Here is a 17,206-nt window from a genome sequence, read left to right on the forward strand (position 1 = left end):
CTTTAGCTACAGTTGTAGCTTTTAGCTTCTGCTCAGTTTCTTTTTACTGGCTTGCTAATTTTAGCTTGTTCTGCTTACTTTATGTTTATTCAGCACTTCTGCAGAAAATGATTTTTTCCCTCCTTGTTCTTGTAAACTTGCCCGGCCATTACCAGGAGCTGCTAAACTGCGCCGTTCCCTCAAATAAAGACGATAAAGTTTTATATTCCTGCTGGAAGTGCTACAGCTAGCTGCACCTGCTGCTAAATGCCAATTATATCCGAACAACTGACAAAAGGTGGAAAAGTTTGTCTTTGAAGCACTGCGGAGACCAACAAGGTAAAAAGTAGAAACTTTAATTAGCATTAGCACGAACGTGCTCATACAGTCAGTCACACTCGTGTCCGAAACGTCCTGAAAGCTGCTCGGAGGTGATTAAGGCAAAAAAACCAAACAAACATGAATCTTCGAAACAAACTGGCCAACATAAATACAGTTCTGTCCACAGGTTTTTCACTCAAATACAAAAATAGGTCATTTTAAAACCAAGTCACACTTTCAGGTCGCAGCCAGTCGACAACGCTGTTGGTCGTTCTCACGCTTCAGGAGAACGACCGGAGAAGGCGTCAAATTTTCAACCAACGAACCAAATCACATTTAAAAGAAAATTAACAGTAGATTAAAAACTGAATGAAGGCTCACATTGTGTAGCTGTTTCACATTAATGAATCAGAGAGAAAAAACTAAAACACCTGCAAGTTTGTGGCTCAAAGCATCAGAAAGGCTAAATGTGATCGATTTCACCGCCTGTTTAAAGAAACTTTTCCTTTTTTTAGAATTAAACACATTTAAAGGGTTCATCACAAAAGGAGGCATTGGACGAGGTTTTTTTTAAAAACGTAGATGCGTCAACAAAAAAAAAAAAAAAAAGGTCATTTTATGCCCAGAAAGAATAAATATGAAAAAGTGAGTCTGTTTCCAACAACATTAAATGCGGTTTCTCCTGAGTTACTGACTTCTCATGTCAAATACGGTAAGTAGCACACGAGGAAATGTCAAACACGCAAAAGCATTTCTTTAAGCACAAGCGAGTCATTCGATCTTCAAGCTTTCTTCAAAACAAGTCAGTCATTAATCGAGTAGCCTTGTAGAAATACGTTTTCATGGCAAAGAACAAAAATATACAGTGTGTGTGTGTTTCTACACACACGTCACAGAACAGTTTCACGCAAAAAAAACAACAACACAAAAATAATTTCAAATCAGTCCTGTAATCATCTTATGTCGTTTAACTGATCTTATAATCTCGTAAAACAAAAACAATCTTTTCCGTTTCGGCACCAACAGAGCAGGTTTTCTGACTCATCTGGCAGGCTTCATCCTGAGGGGACGCATTCCTTCTGCGTTAAAGGCCCGGCGGTGTCGTGGTGGCGGCGAGTACGTCAAGATTTGTAGTCTGGGGAGTAGAGGCGTAGTCTGGGACTGCTGTTCGGGCTGGTCCTGGGGCTGACGCGGTTGAAGGAATTTGCTACCGGCGAGTCGTAACCTGAAGGAGAGTCCGATCGGAAACAATCAGGAAACGAAAGTGAGAGCTGCCTGGAGGAACGCTTTTCCACCGCGTGACAACAGCTTAACCCGATGCCTCCTGCGATGTGTTGGCGCTCAGCAGCTGTGAAAACGGCCATCTTAAGCTGGGTCGACTACAAATAGTTAATCAGTTGTAAATGTACTTCCATTAATTACTTTAAAGGTTTTATTAAAATCTATCCAATGGTTCTTGAGATATTCTGCTAACAGACTAGCTGCATTTACATGATTGCCCGCCTTTCACAGCAGCGGCCATCTTTAGCCGTCACACTCCACGAGAAGTCACGAAGGCGGCTCTCGGTCACCTGGTCAAGTGACGAAAATGGCGTCATTTTGTTCTCGTAGCTTCAGCCGCCGCTTCTCGACGCGAGGCCCTGGACAAACTTTTTCCTCACGGGGGTCGGAGCGAAGTGTGTGATTGGTCAGGAGCTGTTGTGGGTGTGTTTGGAACAATTTACCCTTGAGTGTCAGACAGGACTCCTCGCTTCCTCTCTAAAAATCACACTTTTACTCTTTGGCTTTTAACACACAGTGATTTTTGTCTTGTATGGCACCTTAAAGCACACCTGCCGTGAACCCGTATGTGTACGTCTTTGTATGGTTTTTTTTCTTATTGTCTTAATCTATTGATCTATTGTACAGCACTTTGGTCACCCCTGTGGGTTTTTTAAAAAAATGTGCTATAGAAATAAAGTTGATTGATTGATTGATTGCTTATTTTAATCCTGCTGCTCCGCTGAGAAGCAGCTGGACGAGGCCGATAGAAAACACAGCCGTCTTTACAACTGTTCCTGCAAAACTTATAAACTATAAACTGAAAAAGACCGCAGAGACACCGGCGGCTCTTTGTGGCTGTGGTGGACGGGAGGAAGTACGCCTCGGCCGGGAGAAGCAGGCAGGACGAAGTCCGTTTTAATGCCGCAAGAAGGAGGAGCTTCTAAGGAGGTCTGATCAGAGTGTCTCGTGGACGATGAAAGGTGTGGGCCAAAACGAACGTCTTGCAACCACGTGACCGCGAACAGACTTCTTATGGAGTGTGAAGGAGCCTTTAAGGGCTCCAAAACATCTGATGAAATATCTGCATAATCTACGAGAAAATAAATTATATTTTTGCATACATCTCCTATTATAGAACTGTAAAAATCTAAAAATAGAACAGAGATCAGAGTCTGGAGTCGTGAGTGTTTCATCATCCTTATCCGGAGCCGGTAGTGAGCAGTAGTTCTTGAACATGTTTGTAAAATTCTCCTTGATGTCTCGCTAAAAGACCGAGCTTTAAAGTGAAGCAGCATCGCACGAAGCTTGAGTAAAACTGGACTAAAAAAATAAATAAATAAAAAAAGTGTTTGGGTGACGTAGTTCTACCTGTGACGGGGGGCGGTGTCCTCTGGATGAACGCAGGGTGATACGTCTGCTCTTTCGGTGAGAACAAAGAGTGGAGGACTGCAGGGAGGAACAGATAAAAACCGAAACCATCAGAGCTGTTTTTAGGAGATCACTTAAACGGCTCAGTCACAAAACAGAATCATGGGAGTTGTGGTATTAAACACAAGTACTTCAGGCCAAAAGGTACTTGCAGGACTTTACGGCTGCTCCTGATGCAGCGGTTCAGTCACACACATAAAGACAGTTTACACTAAATGTTACAGGGAGAAACAAAATGACTTCACATCAGCAGCGTATGGATTAGTGATTGTCAACTGACGGCTCCTGGGCTGTAGGGGGCCGCGTGCTAATTCCTAGGAAGTATCAAATCATTAATAAACTGAGCACAATCTGCTTCAGGACCTAAAGAGCTAACGACGACAGCGCTTCAGCCTATCAGAGGATCGGGCTCGACTCGGTTGCTTAGACGCCGCGGTGAGAAGACGTGCAGCTGGGCGCTCCTGGGCGTCCTGTAGGATGTGGGCGGCGCCGTCAGGCTGCAGACCTGAGCTTCAGCCTCATACAGGCCCCCCTTTTTTGACTTTTCTGTTCAAGTTTGAATAAAAGGCAACAGTCAAGTCTCCTGTGAAGCCGTTTTGCAGCTCGAACCGTTGAAATAGTTTTAGATAAAAAGGTAACTTAGTGCTCAACTTGAACAAAAAAAAAAAGGAGGAAGACTTCAGCATATAATAAAAAGGTAATCCTTAAAGTTCTCGTGTAATGTTCTGTGAAAAACAGGACTCAGATTTTAAATAAATAAATAAAAATAAAGAAGAAAGAAGGGACCCAAAGCATCACCTCCTCTCTTCAGAACCGAGGTGCTTTTGTGAGAACGTGGAGCTGACACACGTCGATGGTTCTCCGCTCACAAAAAGCAATGAATGCAGAGTTATAGAGGAGCGTTACGTGCTCCAATTCAGATGCACGCATCAAAACTCAGCCAGACATTTCAGCTTTCAGCGCCACAGCACTATGAAAAGACAGACAAAGAGCTTGTGGAGACGACGAGGTGAAATAAATCAATCAACTGATCTAAAATCCAAAACACAGACCCGGCTTAATGAAGGTCTGATCAAAGAGCAGGCGTGTGCTTCCGGGGCACTGGAGGCTACGCTTCGTCAAAGACGGTAAAAATTATTTACTTCGTTTTCACCTGGAGTGGCTTTTCAAAACAAATTGACACGAGGATGTCTTCCGTCACGTTTGAACTTGGTTTCTGAGTGGTTTTTGTGCATCTCTCTTATAGCTCTATTTGAAAATCTGACCTAAACACTCAAAGACACGCTGCCCATTCATATCATTACTCTGGAGACGTACTGACTAAAAGAAAAAAAAATTAAAACGGTCCTTCATGGGCTCCTCTGAGGACAGGAATTCAGACAGATATGAGACGACCCACCGATGATGACGATAGCTGTGCCAGCCAGCAGAGCGAACAAGGTGCAGAACATCATCTGGTAGGAGTTTATGAAGCTGTGCAGAGAGTGGCCTCCCTCGACGATCCCGACCGGGGGAGACGCTCCTGGGAGGAAAGAAACAAGAGGCAGTCAACACCCCCGAGGAACCGAGAACATGGCGCATGATATCAGACATTATTTAGACCACCGGCGTGCTACGACGGCTCTGACATTTGAAATCCTAATGTTCCGTGTTCCTGTCTCCTGCAGGTGATTCTCACTCATCGTCTGTTTAAGTTTAACATGTTTCTGAAACTTAACCTCACACCGACCTTGCTTGGCTGTGCTGAAATCGGCTCCGTGAACAAAAGTGATCGGGATGGCAAAACTCTGTCCGGAGGAGGCGCTGCTGATGGTAACAGAAGCTGAGGCTGCCGGTTGGCGGTCCACGGCACTAACTGTGTACTTGGAGTAACTGGGGAAGCCATGGTGGACCTCCTTCTCTTTGACAACGATGCCAGGAGAGGAAGTCGCCACCTGAAGACAGCAGAGAGCATTAATGGAACCTGTGAGGACAACATGTTTGTAACGTAATTGCCGACTATGGCTGACCTCCATGTTTGCCAGGACGGAGGCGGGTCCATAAACGGTGACCTCGGCAGACGGGTGCGAGCTCGAGAGCAGCAGCTCGGTCTGGTCAGAGTACAGGCCCGGCTCGATGGGCAGCCTAGCACCGCCTTGCTCCCCAGCGAAGACGCCGCCCGCCACGCCTGCCTTCACCAGCAGGTTGGTCATGGACACGCTGAGCACACGGGTCTGCTGGTCGCTCATGGGCTGCAGGGTCAGGGAGCACGCGTAGAGGCCTGGGAGGCGGAAAAGTAACCGAGTTGAATCAGACCTATAATTCACGTAGCCATTTAGGACGAGGCCCCGGCGCCGTGACAGCTGCCGTCAAAAGATGCAGCACGAATACCAGCAAAAACACGGCGCAGTTCCCCGGAGCTCTGACCTCTCGGAGTCGTATCACAACGACACGGAGCTGTTCAAGACTAGAGATTAAGCCAAGTGTTCATAGGTTTGTACACATGTAGATCCCAGCAGAGATAAACCAACAAGACGGGCGAGCCCCAAACCCCAAACACAATTACATCAGTGCTTTCAAGCAGCATGGACTCGCCTCGGTTCAATACATCACTCTGACACGTTTTATAGCCCCTGCTAAATTCTTTCCTCGGGCTACACAGGTATTGATTAGGCCCTTGTAAACGGTATTTTCCTGCCCCTCATGCAGAGCACTGACATAAACCGCTAGATTTAATTGTCTTTCTTTGCTGCACAATGGTTTCCCTTTAAAAATAAATAAGTAAATAAACTAAATAATGTGAACGTTTCTGTGTACGCAATTAGATGAAGGACGGCTAAAACATTTTCAGTCGCAGCTACGTTCAGTCCATGGTGCTGTAAACGGTGCATTTCTGCACGGCTGCCTGGTTTAAACGACACCCAGGTTCCCTTTAAAACTTTTAAAGGTTTTCAGGCACAATATGCCTAAAAAGAAAGCCAAACAATGAGGAGTAAGGAGGGAAAATGTGGGGAATTTACAGCATTTTGTAAATGTCTTTAAATAGGTGTTTTACAATAAAAGTAGAGCTGATCAAAAGCAGAGCAACACCAAAATAAATCTAAGCTCCATTACTGTAAAAAGCTCTTATTTTGCAGACGACATGACGCCTCGCTGGACTCTGGACACACAAACGCATTTCCTGGATTCAGCTCAGTCTCACCGATGCTGGGGTCGAAGCTGACATGCGTTTTGAAGACATCGTTAGCAGAGAAGCCGACGGTGTCTCCGGTGAAGCCCAGGTGGCAGCTTACAGATGTTTCCGGCTGCAGATGTGAAACGGCCTCCATCTGGGCGGGAGAACAGGTTCCTGTAGTGGAGAACGCACGAAGACACGCTCTTTGTGATCCAAATAAATAAATAAAACGACGACACAGTTTTATTATTCGTTTCTGAGTTTGGGAAAACTTGACTGAAAACAGGACCGCTTGTTTTGTTTTGTTTTTTAAAAAGGACGCTTTGACGTTTGTGTCGCACACAGACACACATCCTGCTGGCCTCGTTCTAAAGCTGCCTGATTAACATACTGTTAAAGCTGGGCACAAACTGAAAACGTAAAAAGGAAAAAAAAAGGAGGATGCTCTGCAACTGTTGATTGGCTCCGAGCAGTTGCTAGGCAACCGGCTGACTACTCGGGAAGTTGCAGGTTTCTTTTTGTTGATCAATAAATGAGCTGGATTTTATCTTTTTTATTTAGTATTAAAAAAAAAAGCCGGTTCCTGTCCCTGAAACAACATGCTGGAGTGACGGTGCTAAGCTAAGGCTCAACCTAAAACGATTCCGCTCGACGGCAGAGAGCCACGGTCTTATAGTTGATTAAGCTCCGGAAGGAAACAATGTTTCAACACTTTCTGGTTCCTCTTCAGCGTACTGATACTTAAATATGTTTTTAAAATAAAAAAAGGGAAATAAGCTGATGAAAGGCAGCAGCTGACTGAGATGTTTCTAGCTTGTATTTTAGCCTGTGTGCAACACCGACTGTTAACCTGAAGGCAGCCATGATGGATCGCTGCGAAAAGTCAAACAGGAAGCCACAAAGCACCACAGCCCCCTTTCTCCTTATAAGACCCACACCTATCAGGTTGGTTCCTCTCTCTCTGGTGGTGAGCAGAACCTTCGTTTCCTTGCCGGGCCTGACGGGTGAAGCCTGAGCCACGGCCGATGTTCTCCTTGGCGCTTCCACGACAACCTGTAGAGACACACGAACCATTTTGTTTTTTTTTCCAGGTGTGCGCTTTGCAGTGATCAAATTCACATCCACCGCTAATAGTTGGCATCAATCACGTCGGGCTGTCGGAGAAATTAACTCGCTGCTCGCATTAATGCTTCCCCGCGCGCCGATGGAAGCATCTTCATCATGTTCGTTCCCTGAGGAGGCTTGTGACCACTTAACTATATTTTAAACACCACCCTCTCATGAATTCTCGCTTTGCGGAAAGAAAGTATTTCATTTTGTTGTTTACAATAAACCTGCAAAGCAAGAAGCATAATGGGTAAAGAACGCCAACACCTAATCCCTTCTGAGGACTATTATGTAAAATCTCCAGGAAAGTAAAAACAAAGAAACCAGAGAGTTGGCCAGTTTGCATGATTACCCGGCGTGTTTTACATTTCATTAAAAAAAGTTACTTCCTGATTTGTCCTACAGATCGCCGATGAAGGATTACAAGATGAACGCATAACTGACCTCTCTGTACGTTTTCAAAACTCCGGATATTTCATAGTACACCGTGACGGTCCCGGAGTCTCTGGCTACGGCCGCACCACTTTTAGGGTCCACCTGAAGGACACCGTCCGCAGAGGAGCTCCATGTGCCGGAAAGACCTACAGGAAAGGGAAGCGTATCATCAGCTTTTAGAAACAAAAAGATTTGGACCTGTTCAGAGAAAAAGCCAGATAAACACTTTAATGAGCAGCTTCTGTTGCCACAACCAATAACAGTTTGGGATGAACCAAATCTAGACCGCTGTATAAAAGTTTTGATTGTTCATCTGTACAGACAATCGATCATTTCGGAAACGATTAGCTTTACTTGGACACACGCCACTCACCGTCCGGGCTCACTAACTGGACGTGGAAGCAGACCACGTCTCCCACCACCAGCCGGTTGGACTCCTCCATGCTGATGGCGTGCTGGACAGGAAGCGGAACATAGTCCGCCACACCCATGTTTTCAGTATCCCACACCGCCAGAAGCGTCAGGCCTACGTTGACGGTTCTCACCGTTAGGGTGTGATTAGAGGGGCCTACCCCCACCTGCACCAGGTCGTCTCTGCAGGAAAGGAAAGGGAAGCAGAAGTCTTTTTTAATAAATTAGACGTCTAAGTTCACTCAGCTAAACTAAGCTCAGGAGCCAAACTCTGTACACCTGGTTTAAAAGGCAAAAAGATGTCATTTATTCATATTTAACCCGTGAATCCTAAAACAAAATCTGTGAGGTCAATATCAACCAGAAAATAAAAGAGTTTCCAGACAAAACCAATTAGAGACAGGGTGACTGAATGAATCCTCTGCCCTCGGCTGTGAAAGGCGGGCGACAGTGTAAATACCCGCAGCTGTCAGTGCATGAGCTTGTCTGTTAGCGAAATATCTCCAGAACCAGTGGGCAGAATTTCATGACGCTCTCAGGAAGTCATCACTGGACGTACCGTTCCAACTGATTATCCCTCGGAGCCAAGCTGACTCAAGATGGCCGCCACAACGGATCGACCTTAGCGAACGCAAAGATGGCTGCAACTCAGCCGGTTTTACAGACGGTGGGTTGAAACTGGGTGTGGTAGTAGCTGAGAGTAGCCCCCTAACACGTACTTTGAGCGTAAACAGGTTGAGTGAGATTTTTATTTAAAACTGTGCCGTGCAAGGCGGCGGGCGATATGCATTTCCTTGTTTATAAGCTCCCATCCAAGCATGTCCTTTCACTGTACAACGTTACACAATAAGACCATTTATGAGGCATTTTATTTGGAGTTACTGCTGTTTGCTTTATACCCTGCCTGACGCTCAACTTCGCTGCTCACAAAATATAGACGTCATTTAAAAACCGCGCGGCCCCAGTTTTGTGGGCGATATAAAGTTTGGCAAAAGATTTGATATAATTCAGCCGCTGTCCTTTAAAACCCACCTCTTAGGCTCATCCTCTTAAAAAGGCTCCACACAGCCTCTGCCCACAGTTTCCACACCCCGGCTCTTTTTCTTTTTTATTATCAAAATTGCTTTTTGCAAATAAATGTTTTTTGTTTCTAAGAGCCTCGGTGAAACTGCCTACAAATCCTGCGGAGTACTCGTCTTATACCGCCTGCCTTTTCAAGAAGTTTTTAGACTTCCTAATACTTTTTATTTTTTTCTAAAAAAGTGTCCTACTTTTTGCCTTTTTCTGCAAAGCCTCAGTACTAAACAAATAGGACGAGCTGTTCCAACCTCAGATAGCAGTAAAATCCAATTGGCCCCTAAGAGACTCGGTAGGATTTAATCACAGGCCAGTAACCGTAGTTCCCACACTACGAGGGGCTTTACTACTTATTTTTGTACTTTTCCTCGAAAATTGTTTCAGCGACTGGCGGCAAAAGTAATAGAATCAATTCATTGTGCAGACTGATGAGGGAGTCCCTCACTGAAATTGCAGCAACTCTTGTTCCTGGCCCGAGCTCGTATTAATTGAATTCGCTCACTCGGGTGAAAACAACCCATCTCAACTGAGGTTGCCGGAGCAACCGGGCAATTTCATTTCGGGCCCTCCTCGCAGCGCCTGCTACCACACTTTGCCATGACCTCTACTGCTCCAGTCAGACTGAACAGATATTAATGTGCTGAAAGGGAAGCCGGAGCAGCCGTCTGGTGAGTAACACGCAAAGGCTGCAGAAAAAAAAAAAACACATTAGGAGTGCTACAGATACACCCCATTAGTGTTACACGGTGTTAACCCTCAGTCAGCAGCCGCGGCACCTCTGCAACACGGGAACTTTGTACAAAAAGGTGTTAAAATGAGATTCAAGCGGACAAATGAAGTATTAACGCTTGTGAATTCCTGTAAAGGATAAGCCTACTGATCAAAGGTTTATTAAGGGGTTTAATCCTTACAAAATCATACATTTTATTTAAAAAAGGAAAAAACAAAATGAATAGAAGCTAAATCAAATCTGTTTGCTTTTAAGGATAGTAATAAAACAATAAAACAAAAACTAAGATAATAAAAGCACTTAGCAAATATATTGTGACCAAAAAAGCGACTTCAATAAAAAGGACATCAACTCTTTCTGTCCGTCTGTATCAAAAACTGGGAAAAAAACTGTGGAATTATGTTAATTCTGCTATCTATTTACACCCTTTGATTTTATGCAGGTAATTGTAGACGATTAAACAATTATGCAGGCATAATCATGTTTTTTTTAAATATTTGCAATTACGTGACTAAGTGTTGTGACAAGTCTATTTATACCCCGTGGCACAGCTGATATTTTTAGTATTTATTTATTTTTGTTCTGTAGCTTGCAAGTTAGAAATGCCATGGACTAGAATAGCTTCAGGAAACCACAGGAACCGTCTCCTTGGCTGATTAAAAGAAGCATGCAGGATAACAACGTGTTACTTTTTAATAATAGAAATGCATTTCTCTGTCTTCAAAAGCATTAAATGCGGCAAAACAGGACCGTTCGATGTGCATTAATGTAGTTGTAGCTGGTGTAACTTTTCACAGCTGCATTGAGTGCGTTGTTTGTATTTTAACAGTGCTTTGCTAATGAGTTATTGATCCTGAATCTGAATATTGTGAACATGGAGAGGAAAAAAGGGCTGCGCTGGCTCCGAAACATTCAATTATGCAAAGGAAGTAACAAAAGCATCAGCATGAAGTGTCAACTCGCTCTGAAGAGCTCCAACACTGACAACCACGAGCCCGTCACGCTGTAAAGTTTGACTGCGCGCCACGTCCTGCAGCCCGCGAGCTGCGATCCCTGAAGGAATGCATGTCGCCCGCCACCTCGAAGGCCAAAGTCTTAACAGAGATCCTCTGTGGCCTGTTAGGGCTTGGAGTGTGTGTTGAGGAGAACTTCCAGCTTCTACCACACCCAGGTTTTAGCTCAGGATCTGGGAGTTTTAGCCACCTTTGTGTTTACTAATATTCATTAGCTGCGGTGGCCATATTGACTCAGACTGACTCCAAATGCAAGTCTAACAATTATTTTGAGAGTTTCAATAAATCTGCCTGATTTGACTATAGTCCAACCACTCAGCAGCATTACTAACAAAACATTTAAACTATTTTGGTTTCCATAATTCCCCTGTTTAACACAGATCATCTGTTAACCATCTTTGTAATAATTATGATCCTGTACAACCAGCAGATCATCACTGGGCTGATCTTCCTGCACAGAATAATAAAAAAAGAAACACTCAAAGATTATGTCCACCCCTGTCACTTCCTTTCACCAAGCTGCCATCTGATATTTCTGCCGTCACGCCACTGAAAACTGAAGCTGCGAAATGTTGAACCCGATTCTCGCCACTCGACTCTGGCACACAAAGGGAGCCGACCCGGGGCGACCGACCTGTTTGTGGAAAACGTGAGGTGGGCGTTGGAGCTGTGAAGGGCCTCCCCGGTGCTGGCGTGGAAGTGCACGGTGAAGGTGAGCAGCACTCCCAGGGGAAAGGCAGCCAGGCCCTCTCTGGTGGACGTGTGGAGGACAGGACGGGTGCTGAAGCGGACGTAGGACACCGGGACCACCTGAGGACACGGAGGAATCTGTGTCACGCTCGGTGAGCGTCAGCGGGCGTTTCAAAGGCTTGTTAACAAACAGAGAGGCCGTGCGGAGAACGGAGAAAGGCTAAATCTCAGTACCGAACTATTTTAGACAGCTCATGATTAATAAATGACATCGTTAATATTTTATCAAACAACAATCTTTATACAAACTTTTGCACATCAATAGATCCTCTTTATGCACAACAACCAAAAAGTAAAAACATTTCTGCTACATAAGGCCATTTCAAAGGCCTTTGACCTTAAAACATCTGCTTAATTTAAGTTTTATAAGTTAGTTAAACTCCACAACATAAAGATTTGTTAATAGCGTTTACCACTATTAAAAGGTAGAGGATATTTTCAAATTTGGAAACATTTTAAAAGGTGTTTGGCGAGACGAGCGCAGCCTTTGACAGGAGGTCAGAATATGCGCTCCAGTTTACAGAGGACGCCGTTTCTCCAAGCCGAAATCTCAAACATCTGTCACTCAGCGGCTCCTGGACCGACCTTTACGGTGAGGATGAGGGTTTGATTGACGCCGAAGGTCTCCTGCGAGGTGATCAGGAGGGAAGAGATGCCGGTGAGCGAGCCGGAGGAGAGCGAGCCCTTATCGTCGACTTGAGCGACGACGACCTGGTCGGGGCAGTCCAGCATCCGGTAGGAGAGCGCGCCCACGCCGTCCCTTTGAGGCAAAGACAAAACAACATTTCACTTGAAGCAGGGCGATAACACCTCCTGACTGCGTGTGACGATCAGACGAAACCCCGCAGTGCAACTCACCGGTTAGTTTGGAGCTTGAGAGCCGAGTTCGGAGCCATCAGTAACTCCTCAGCCTCTATTTGAGGATTCAACATGTGCAGCTTGTCATAGACCTTGATCAAAGCGGAGCGTTCAAACACGTTATTAGGGGACTTTCATTGTTCTTTGATGTTTCTGCACTTGTGAAATGCCATAGCTTAATACATTCTGAAGCTGATATAAATTCTGCTTCTACTAATCTGCAGCGTTATCGCTTCATAAATTTAACAAGATAATTCAACCCTCAGTAGTTTCAGTGCTCTGCTGACACAAAGAAAAAAACAGCTTTTTTATTCAGGGGGACATTGTCATGATAAGCAAAGTAGCTCATAAAAGGGTTGAAACCATTTATAATCAGTAGAAATTATAATATTAGAAAAGACTGTTTCCCAGTGCTCGTACCTGGATTTGGATTTCGTCGCTAAGCTCCAGCAGGTTCCCCTCCAGCTGCTGGGCCTTTGGGTCAGTAACTCTGAGTACCACCTTCAGCCCCGTCCGGCCCCTCGTCCTCCCCATTACCCTCATGCCAAAGTTGTGCTCTGGCTGAAGGTTAATGTTGGTCTGTGCAACACGGATCATTGGAGGGGCGGGTAAAAATAGCAGCAGAGAGTCAAAAAAATAAAAGCACTGCAATGAGAAAGGAGGCAGAGGCTAACAGAAGATGCTGCTTTTAAAAACCAAACTAGAATACAGAGACAGCACATCTTAATTTCTATGAAAAATAAACCTGGTTGGTACATTTTCTGTTTATATTAAACCTAAGTCAAAGACAATCCCTCAGTGTTTGACTCAAATATCCGACGCAGCCAGAGTGAGACAATTATAAACTTTATTCTTACATTTTTCAAAGAAAAACACTGTTAGTTAAATACACAGCCAATCACTATTTAAACTCTTCTTCAATGGGAATTATGACTCAGCAAAACAAACTAATTCTGTGTTTCAGAACTTTAGTCCCTCTCCAGCAGAAGACAGAAACATCTTGTTAAAACTAGTAAGGTTTGTTTTTGTTTTCTAACAGTATCTCCTGAATAAAAGTCATTAAGTCAAGTAGTTATGGGTGGAAGGCGGCGCTGAGCATTAAGTATTACAAGCAGGGGAACTTTATTTATCCACCAAACGTAAATTTGCTTCTTTGTTTTTTTTAAGTTCAGCGGCTTTAAAACAAAGAAACAAAAAGATAGATACCTCTGAGTGCCTGGGCTGAATACCCAGGATGTCTCTCTTGGTGGTGGACCAGTAAAAGGCGAGACCAGGCAGGACACTTCCGAAGGAGAAGGGCGTCTGACTACTGGTCAGCCCCATCACGTACACGGGCATCTAGAAAATAAATGAAGACAATCAGTGGAGCTCGATCCCTGACAGAATTAAATGTATTTAAATATAAACAGTGAAGAGTCGGTGACTTCGGGAACGAAGCTGAAGTTATTCATACCTCCGCTCCCGTCTTTATTCTCGTGATCGGCGCTCTGATTCGAATGGCCGTCAAAAAGACAACCTCGACTTCTACCTGATCCTGCAACCACAAAAAAAAAATTGGATTTTTATTTTAAAGGAACGGTCAGGAGAGGAACTCGCCCTGCCAGCACCACCGACAGAGACTTTACCTGAGACACGACGACCAGCTTCCCGGTCTCGGCATCGACGGCCTGGACCAGTCCCGTCACGGTAACGTTACCGACGGCGGCACCCCTGAAGAGGCCCACCGGGTTCACGGAAGCCACCTCCTCATCGGAAATGGAGAAAATGATATTGGACTGAGGCTGAGGACCGCCCTCTGATGTGATCTACGAATGAAAAGGGAGAAAAGAAATTAGGAACAAGAGCTGAGGACAAAAAAAAAATAAAAAAAGACACCGACCTAAGTGTAGTCAGTCTTCATTAGAGCAACAATTAAAAGCCATGTTTTAAACAATAATAACTCTAAAGCCGAATATCAAAAGCTGTATAAAACACTTATGTAATTAAGCTCAACAATTAGGAAACTACAATGATGGAAAGCATTAATAGGAGGATGTGACGAGGGAAACGACAGGTAAGATGGATATTTAAATCATGAGCAATTAGGCGTCTGCCAGAGGAGATTCTCAAAGATAAATTGAAGGCCGGAGGAACCGGGGGAACCGGGGCCACTTGCTCGAGCCTCAAAATTAGACGTACCTGCATAGTCGCTCCGATTAACAGAGTCATTTTCCTTGGGATGAGTTTGAATGGTGGAAAGACCTTAAGAGGAAAAAAAATAAATAAATAAAAGTGTTTTTCCACCAACATATGCGAGAGCCAAAACATGCAAATCTGCTTTTTGGGATCTACTAAATTATACCTCAATTTGCTGGGGCGCAGAAGCAATTTTCCTCCCAGTTTTATCCACAACAACAGCCGACAGAGTGGTCTGACCAATAACGGCTCCTTTCACCAGAAACACTGCAGTATCGCTTTCTGTGGACTCTGCCAGAGGCCTGCAGGAGAGATGCTCAGAGAATTACGGCTCGCTTATTTATATTTTTAATTTTTTTACATGTTCAACCTGAGCAGCTTGGCTTACTTACCTGAGAGAGACGATTGCAGAAGCTGCCTTGAGTTTGAGGTTCATGAAGTGGAAATAGCTGGCTGAGAAGGGCTTCTTATTATCATCCAAGACTCTGACATAAGCTTTTACAGATTTACCAATCTCCACCTGTAATTAGAGTCATGCACAGGAAAACACACGAGGTTGTAAGACAGTTCAAGACGGCATGACTGTAACTAAAGATTATTTGATCTTGCAGGACTTTGACCCTAAAAAGAAGAGCTCTCTACACCGACCTTGTCCACCACTCTCACGTAAACCTCCAGGATGTCAGAAACATGAACTGTGGCTTTGGCAGGAGCTGGAAAAGCCAGGCAGAGATCGTGAACCATCACCTTCACCACGCCTGGCTGGACTGGAGAAACCTGGACAGACAACATTTTATTTTTCTCCAGCGGAAGCTCATTTAAATATAGATGACGCAGCCTACAGTACGGCTGTGTGTTTCTTACCTGAGCTGTGCTTTGCGCCTCTTGGAGAACCACATTGGCGATCCCTTTCACACTGGTGTTGACGAAGAAGTGACCTGAGCCCTCTTTTAAGGCCAGACTCATCTGCGAGACAAAAACGCGGTCAAAGTGACGTGAAGCTGCTCATCCTGCGGGTTACATCTGAGGGGATCCCTGAGAAAACTCTTCTAAAATCCTTTTACACAGGTCAGTAGCTGTTACTTAACCCCCACACCTGCCCACCGACGCTCCGAAATCAGACGGGATTAAAGAAAGGAGGACCCCGCTGAGCCAAGGGGCCGAGTTTCTGCTGCGTCGAGTGTGATAATAAACCATTTAAGAGGTTAAAATCAGGGTGAAATTACTGTGTTTCTATTTATCCAACTACAAAAAACCATAGCAATACACCTGATGGCAAATTATCAAATTTAAATTTTTTTTCTACACACAGACATCCCAATTTAAATCCAAATTCAAGTTATTGAAGGTTTAACCACATAAGCATTCAAATACAAAATGCTCTCACAGAAATTCTTCAAAATGCTGCACTTTTATTTTTATTATTTAACCAAATAACCAGTGACAATATAAACAAAAAGGTGCAGCATCACCATTTCCCATTATCTCATGCAGTCTTTGTGATACCGGCGAGTTGCAACCGTGTCATTTACCCCAGGAAAGTAGGTGTCGTATCAATGGCAGAAAAATAACTTGCGTCTTTGAGAAAGTGGGTAACGCTGCAAATCTATTGATTCCCAAATTGGCCGTGTGCCTTAAACTGAATGCAGCTTCTCCCGCTGACACAAAGCAGCAGAGATCAACGTTAAGGTTACCCAGATAATGATCAACTAAACAAAGAAAACACCTCGAGCAAACATCTCTTTTCTTTTTTCCCCCCCAGTCATTTGTGCCATAAAGGCCAGTGGTTCTGTCTGCGCCTGTCGCTGTCAGAGAACGGAGAAGAAACAGTGACACGAGAGCTCAACGCAGTCAGAGTCGTGTGACTTACCCGCACATCCGGGTGGTTGTACATGGTCACAGTTTCAGGGAAAACCTTCACATCTTCCACCAAGAGGAGCTCCAGTGTGGCTGAGATGGGAGTCAGTGGTTCGTACTGCCCAGAACAGGAACATAAGATCAGTTAGAGACAATAACTTCATAAATATTACACTTAAATGTACAAGATGAAGCTGTACAGGGAAAAAAAATAATAAGACACAAAAACATGTATCATGAAACTCATTTGAAGCTAAAAATCTACTGGAAAACACCACCCATTTACTCCTCAGCTCATTAAAGCATTATTTATAGGAACAAAACTTCAATTTGTGTTTTATCTGGTCAAATAATTCCCTAAACAGTGGTCTATTTTAAATAAAATCATGCATCCAGATCAACTGGCTCCTTAAGTTGCCAACATCTGAGCAAACAATCAAATAAATAAAAACATCCATTTGCTACAGTTGATGCTTACAGAACAGGACAACGGTCCAGTGGAGAGAGGGTGGAAGTTCAACTATAATAATTATTAAAAAATACTAAAAGACCTCACAGATAAAATGTGACACCCGTGCTAGCAAAACGAGTCAGAATGAACAGAGGCTGAAAGCCAAAAAACCGTGAAAATATTAATTTTTTTTGCCC

At 44.2% G+C, this 17,206-nt stretch overlaps 1 protein-coding gene across 2 annotated transcripts in view; it reads right to left on the minus strand.

Moving 5' to 3' along the window:
• Window positions 1-315: 315 nt before the first annotated feature.
• The window catches only part of nup210 (nucleoporin 210), a 29,434-nt gene continuing 12,543 nt past the window's right edge, over window positions 316-17,206 (minus strand). The window contains exons 19-40 of one of the 2 annotated variants that reach the window (XM_025004475.2): window positions 16,572-16,676; window positions 15,566-15,667; window positions 15,350-15,478; window positions 15,094-15,221; window positions 14,868-15,003; window positions 14,705-14,767; window positions 14,152-14,331; window positions 13,980-14,060; window positions 13,733-13,864; window positions 12,947-13,171; window positions 12,527-12,618; window positions 12,254-12,428; window positions 11,553-11,728; window positions 8,061-8,281; window positions 7,697-7,833; window positions 7,084-7,198; window positions 6,173-6,319; window positions 5,001-5,251; window positions 4,721-4,925; window positions 4,391-4,513; window positions 2,932-3,009; window positions 316-1,525 (exon numbers count right to left, since the gene is read on the minus strand). In XM_025004475.2, coding sequence (XP_024860243.1) covers window positions 1,422-1,525; window positions 2,932-3,009; window positions 4,391-4,513; window positions 4,721-4,925; window positions 5,001-5,251; window positions 6,173-6,319; window positions 7,084-7,198; window positions 7,697-7,833; window positions 8,061-8,281; window positions 11,553-11,728; window positions 12,254-12,428; window positions 12,527-12,618; window positions 12,947-13,171; window positions 13,733-13,864; window positions 13,980-14,060; window positions 14,152-14,331; window positions 14,705-14,767; window positions 14,868-15,003; window positions 15,094-15,221; window positions 15,350-15,478; window positions 15,566-15,667; window positions 16,572-16,676 — 3,105 coding nt within the window. In that variant the 3' untranslated portion in view covers window positions 316-1,421. The remainder of the gene's footprint in view (window positions 1,526-2,931; window positions 3,010-4,390; window positions 4,514-4,720; window positions 4,926-5,000; window positions 5,252-6,172; window positions 6,320-7,083; window positions 7,199-7,696; window positions 7,834-8,060; window positions 8,282-11,552; window positions 11,729-12,253; window positions 12,429-12,526; window positions 12,619-12,946; window positions 13,172-13,732; window positions 13,865-13,979; window positions 14,061-14,151; window positions 14,332-14,704; window positions 14,768-14,867; window positions 15,004-15,093; window positions 15,222-15,349; window positions 15,479-15,565; window positions 15,668-16,571; window positions 16,677-17,206) is intronic. The other variant, XM_017409742.3, reaches the window with a different exon arrangement.

Source organism: Kryptolebias marmoratus, linkage group LG8, assembly GCF_001649575.2.
Source record: "Kryptolebias marmoratus isolate JLee-2015 linkage group LG8, ASM164957v2, whole genome shotgun sequence".
NCBI classification, from domain to species: domain Eukaryota; kingdom Metazoa; phylum Chordata; class Actinopteri; order Cyprinodontiformes; family Rivulidae; genus Kryptolebias; species Kryptolebias marmoratus.